This window comes from Gossypium arboreum, chromosome 1 (assembly GCF_025698485.1).
Source record: "Gossypium arboreum isolate Shixiya-1 chromosome 1, ASM2569848v2, whole genome shotgun sequence".
In the NCBI taxonomy this organism is placed as follows: Eukaryota; Viridiplantae; Streptophyta; class Magnoliopsida; order Malvales; family Malvaceae; genus Gossypium; species Gossypium arboreum.
In genome coordinates, this window is record NC_069070.1 from 18,599,122 (window position 1) to 18,605,731 (window position 6,610).

General features: G+C 36.4%; 1 protein-coding gene across 1 annotated transcript; it reads right to left on the bottom strand.

The window, feature by feature from the left end:
• Positions 1-2,332: 2,332 nt before the first annotated feature.
• Positions 2,333-5,179, bottom strand: LOC108482988 (pentatricopeptide repeat-containing protein At5g61400). The gene is given in 2 exon segments (XM_017786139.2): positions 2,333-3,678; positions 3,680-5,179. Coding segments are annotated over 2 exon segments (2,034 nt in total). The 5' UTR covers positions 4,835-5,179; the 3' UTR covers positions 2,333-2,799.
• Positions 5,180-6,610: the final 1,431 nt, after the last annotated feature.

Consider the following 6,610-nt stretch of genomic DNA (forward strand, 5'->3'; position numbering starts at 1 on the left):
ATCAACACCCATTATTGGGATTCAAAACTTGGGAATAGATCTCTGATGCAAAGAGACCTGCAAAAAAAGAGAAAAGGAGAATGGTCGTATTCCCTGGAAAAGGGGACTGAGTATCGAACAATGGAAGACCCATAGCTGATGGACCCAAAAGCTACCCAAATTGACACAAGCTATTCTGAAGCTTCTCGAAGGGTCAAAACCCGAGTTGTTGATAATCCTATATTGCCACATTGTTTAGAAAAGGATATCACAGCTCCTCCACTAGTAGGTCAACTGTATCATTGCTGATTGCCTTGCATTGCTCTAGATTTAATCCCAAGAGGGTCTGACCCAATTTTCCAAGTGATGTTAGGCTTTTGTTAGAAAGCAAATTGCAACCCAACGTTTTAGGCGATTTTTACTAGCAGGGGAGAGAGAAAGAATCAGAGTAGGGGAGGAATGGTGGGGAAGAGGGAGAGGGATGGAAAACGGAAGTCTGTAACGGAAAATGGTTAGTGGTGACTGTTTTATTATTTTTTAAAAGTTGAGTGATTAAATTGAAATGTGAATGATTGTTTTGTCAGCTATTTCAAAATTGAATTACTATTGGTGTAATTTATCTATTAAAAAAACATAAATATGAAATATGGGTACGACTCTAAAATGGCATGGATAAAGTAAATAACTTATTTTTTTGTAAATGCCACAACAAATTTCTTCTATTACGTGATATTTCTCAATTGGAAAATGCTACCTGTCAGACGAAACTAACAGAGATGGTAATAGGCAACAGCTCGGATCAATTTTAGGAAAAAAAATAGTTTGTAATGCTATAATTTTTAAAAATCCAAATCGAAATTAAATAATCCCAGGTTGAACTTTATTGAATTAGATCTGTTAGGACTATTAGTTTGTTTGGTTATTAGTATAATAATATAAAAATTTATTTAATATATATATTGTAATATGAGGAAAAACTAGTGAACATGATGAATAAATAACCCATCTTTCAGTAGGTAGATTATTAATAGTGTAATAAACATATATTATTTTTGTTTGGTTAAAGTGTTAAACAAGTAAAACATAAGTATTTTATAAAATATCAATTTTAGCTATAAACTAATCACTTATTTAAAGAATTACGATGCAACAAATAAATTGGTACGTCATAAATCTTAATCCAAGAATTCAATTATAGGCATAAAATGTTTGCTCCAAGACATAAAAATAAATGGGTACACCATAAATTTGGTTATCAATTTATCTCTCAATTATTTAAAATACTTAAATTAAATATAACTTTTAAAAACAAAAAATGAGCCAACTAATATTTAAATTCAATACTTAAAAGAGTTTGATTCTATATTCAAAATCAATGCTCAAAGACTTAAAAACTAAAATATGAATAAACTAGTATTCAAATTCAATAATAATTTATTAGAAGCAAATTGATGAATAGCAAGAGAAACGAGGAGAGGAAAGAATTCAAAATAAGATATCTTTTAAGATGTAGTTTTCAATAAACCAAAATGATTTTGTATGCAAAATAGTAAAAAAGTTAAAAATATAAAACCTTTAAACATACCAGGAAGAAAAAAATTTGGAAACCACATACCTAATTCAAGAAATCAAGGTGAGAGTGAAAAGAAAAAGAGTCTGGAAATATATGGATGATATTTTTGTAATTTGGTTATTTTATAAAAAAAAACACGCTATGAAAATGGTAAGGGTAAAAAACATAAGTCCCACCCAAATGAGGTAAAATTTTTTATTTTAGTACAAAAAATCACGTGTATTAAACCATGTGTATTAAAACAGAGGCGTTAAGTTTTTAGAAAACAACTTTTTATTTTTATTTTTATTGTGCTTTAAACTTTATGTTTACTAATTTAAATATAAAATATAAATTATAAAATATAAAATAATTAAAATGTTTGATTTGAGTAATACTCAAAATGAAATTAATCTGAAATATTCATTTATTTATTTTTCTGTTTAAAAATGGGAAATAAATTTGAAGGCAAGGCAAGGCATATAATTTAAAATCGCAGTGTCACATTATTTAACCAACAAATCTAAATAGTTTTATCGCATCAAATAAATCCCAGTTGCTGTTGGACACAGCAATGAGCATTTGTTTCAATTTTTTAGGAATTGGGCAACTTTAGTTCAAACGGAAATGACAAAATTATCCTTAAATCTTACTACCATTTTATCTTTATAACCTTTTTATATATTATTTTATTACCCTCAAATATAAGCCTTTCATTTTTCAATTATACTCAATTCAGTATTTTACTTCTTTAAAGAGCATAATAGCATCAACTATTTCACAAATACTACCCACATGCAATTTCTGTTTCTGTGGGCGCAAACAACACAAATTCTTCATTAAATAATTTAATTGTTTCACTTTGGCTCCTAAATAAAGCTAAAAACTTACCAAAATTTTCATTGGTAGCACCAAAGAATTTGAGTTATTTGGTCATTGACAACTACATATTTCTTCAGCCAAGGAACTCAACTTAGCTGGCTTGCTTTCAGCATCCAGGACTTCAGATATGAACAATACATGTAATGCCTAGATTCCAGTTCATCAAGTATCGAACAACAGTCCGGCATCTCTCCGGTTCTGAACATTTCAACTAGTATGATCAGTGATCACTGGCAGCAACCATAAAGTAATTGCAGAACCACTCCTCTGAGCTGCAAACAAGCCGATGCAGTGCCAAAAAATATTGCACTACCTCAAGCTTCGAGGTCAGAGAGTGAGCTAGCCATCACTGCAGGGAGAAATTCACCCATCAGACTGATTGCTAATCACAAACAGATCTTACAGTCCTCTTTCACTTTATAGTTAGGTTCATTTTCGTCCCCTTGATTCAAAATGCCCGAGCCCTGAACAGCTAAATCCTCAGAGCACCTTAGAGCTGACCTAAGGTCTCCAATCTCTTGATAACCCCTGGCTACAACCGCATTGATGGCAATGCTTGGCATGATGCCCATCTTTATCATATCTGCGAGCAACATCATCACATCAATCATATGCTTGGCTTGAAAATGACCCTTTAACATGACAATGTACAAGGGCGCATCTACCATCAAACCGCTGCATCTCAAATCCGAGAAAATTTTACTTGCTTCAAATACCTGGCCTTCCTTGCACATGGCTTGAATTAAGCTTGTATACATCACATGATTTGGGGAGCAAAATAGACCATCAAACTCATCAGTTACTGTTTCACCAATACCAGCTTTACTCTTCTCCAAGAAAAAGCTGAAAGCCTCCGAAACTCTTCCATCCTTGCAAAGGCCATCGATTAAACTACTTAACGTGAAAACATTGGGCATTAATCCTGATTCCAGCATCTCTTTATGCAGCCGGAATGCCTCCTTGATATTACCATTTTTACAATACCCATTAATCAAAGCAGTGTAAGCCACCACATCCGGAACAAGACCTTTGATAACCATTTCGGAGTAAAATCCCACGGCAGCTTCCATGTTTCCAGTCTTGCAATAACCATCAATCAATGTAGAGAAAGTGATAACATTTGGTTCTACACCATTTTCGCTCATTTGAGAGCATACCTCCAAAGCCTTCTCCATGTTCCCCACTTTACAGTACCCATCAATCAGGGAATTGTAAGTCACAGAATTAGCCAAAACTCCATCTTTGTTCATTTTCTGCAATAAAAAAGCTCCCTTCCTCCACTTTACCTACAGTACAAAGACCCTTAATCAGTATGCTATATGTGATAACATCAGGCAACATTTCCAACTTCTCCATTTCTGAGCTCAACTTCACTGCTTCAGAAACATTGCCTGCCCTACAGTAGCCATCAATCAAACAATTGTAGACAAAAATATTGGGGAAAACACCATACTTAACCATACAAACAAAGTAGCTCCTAGCTACCGTCAGTTCACCCACCTTACAAAGTCCATCAATCAAGATACCAAAAGTAACAATATTTGGTCCCAACCTATCACTGATCATCATCCCATATATTTCCAAGGCTCGTTCGACTCTATCCATCTTGAAATATCCATTCATCAAAACATTATAAGTGTACAAATTTGGAAGGAAATAACCCTCTTTAATCAATCTAAACATACGTTCTGCCTCCAGCATCTTACCTTCATTACAAAGTAACTTTATGACAGTTGTGTAGACGACAACATTAGGTGGAATTCCTTTCATCAACAGTTCATAAAACAAGTTGTGTGCCTTTAAAACATCACCTTGACAACAACAACAATTTATCAACACCCCATAAGTAACAACATTAGGCAAAAACCCCCGTGAAAGCAATTCCTTGTAAAGATCCCACATGGAGTCAAACCTGCCCAACTTAATTAACCCATCTAAAAGTGCATTACAAGCCTGCATTTGAGGGAAAGTTTTGATATTTCTATAAACCCACAAGGCATCTTCGATTAAACCCATCTGGGAAAATGCAATGATTAATGACCCAAACACATTGGGAGTGAATTTTGAGGTTTGAAATCTGTTAAGGGCGTTGAAAATTAAGTGGCAAGCACGAGGGGGTTCCAAAGAGCTATGGAGGGCTTTGATGAGGTATTTTATCAAACACCTGGCGTCCTCGTAAAGTTTAGCACTGGCCAAGACGTGAATGATGGCTGAATAAGGCTCGAGATTCTTCAAGGGGTTTAAGAGATTGGCATTGGAATTGAAAAGCTTGAGAGCTTGGTGAGGGTTTTGGGTGTTGAGGATATCCTTTGTCAGATGATGGCATGACGATGACGAGGAGGAAGATGCCATTTTACAAAGGTTTGAAGGGTATTTGGTGCAAAGAAATGGCGTTTGTTTACGCGGGAATAGCTTCAACATTTTCAGTTTATAGGTTTACATGGCCGAATCCTAAAATTATAAATTGCTATCCATGTTGAGATGGAACACCAAACCAAATAAATTCAAATTGTAGGTTAAACCTACAACTGGGGCATTGTTCTTGCATCTCTTCAATAAACGGGGTTCGCCATGTTTATGGGCTAAGGCTCTCCTACGAATCATGTAACCCCCCCTCCCCCCTAAACATTAGAATTTTCCTCCCGATCATTTTAGTTCATTTTTTCGTGACAATTTGCACCAATTAGATTTAGACATTTTGCATAAATGGTACCTCAATAATAAATTTATCTATGTAATAATTTAATTAGCCCACATCATTTAATTTTACTTTTTTTTTTTAAAATGGCTTCCATTGAAGTAGAGAGAAAAATAGAAAAACAAATCCGCATGGGTGAGGCCCAAATCCAAAGACAAAAGCAACAAACTGCAGTAGGCCCCCAATACAATTAGAAAAACACCAAAGAAGGAACAGAAGACAAAAGAAAAAGAAATCCTAAATGTTGTCCCAAAAGCAACTGATGGAATCCAAAAATCCCAAAGCCAAATCTGAACAGCTTGCAAGCACGACAATGGAGAAAAAGAAATCACAACAAGGAGAAGTAAAGAGATGCAACTTTTCTAACCCAATGATTGTGGTGAAATTAAGGCGAATGAGTGGTCGACCTTCCTTTCTCAGCTACTGTGCCTGTCACCTGAAAAGGATCCTCCACGACCTAGAAACGGTCCGATGTGCAGCGAAATCCCAGCATCGCGAGCTAGTGAGCAACCCAATTTTACTCTTGAAAACATTGGCAGACTGTAGCCACTGCAGAAAAGGTATGTAACTGCAACCTCCCCTTTGTAATCAGTGCCCGAATCACTGACCGGTCGACTTGTACGTTATTGAGTTTACGTATCACATGCAGAGAATCCCTTTCGAACACAACTCGAGATAGCCCAAGGTCCCGAGCCAAATCCAACACTGATAAGAGAGCCAACGCTTCCGCAGCAAAGGCCGATGAGACCTGACCATGGATCCTATTCCAAGAGACAAGCACCTGGCCCTGGGCATCCCGCACCACCACCCCCGAGCAATAGGAGTGTGACCCTTCTATGTATGTAGTGTTGAAGTTGGCCTTAACTAGAGGCGAGGGCGGAGGACACCAACGTGCAGTACGCAAAACCACCAGAACCGCTCCTGGCGCGTCCAGCACCAACAAGCCACCTAAGTAGGAGCGAATAAAGGAAACCAACTTAGGAGACGTGGAACCAAGGCCCTCATGATAGTACCTGTTACGCAACCACCATAGTGCCTAAATTGTTGTAAGGATGAGTGCTAAATTGTCCCTAATATATGCTTTACAAAGAAAACCTAACCAACTCATAAGATCTGAAACATTGTAGGTACCAGCCCAAGATATATCCAATAGATTCCAAACCAAAATTGTTAAAGGGTACTCCCGAAGCACGTGAATAGGCATATCAGGTATATTGAGGCATCTAGGACAGTATTGTGTAGTAGAGATGTGTCGATTGTAAATGATGTGTAATGTGGGTACATAATTGCAAAGGAATCTCCAAGCAATCATGTGAACTTTAATAGGGACCCAAATCTTCCATATCATTGTAAAAAAATCATGCGAACTCAGAGGGTTGAAAAGACTAGAAGGAATAGAGAGTTGTTGCATAGGCTAATAAAGCAACCTATATCCACTACGAATGAAGTAACAACTAGTTGGATCGCATTTCCAAACCACCAAATCATCATCATCTGAA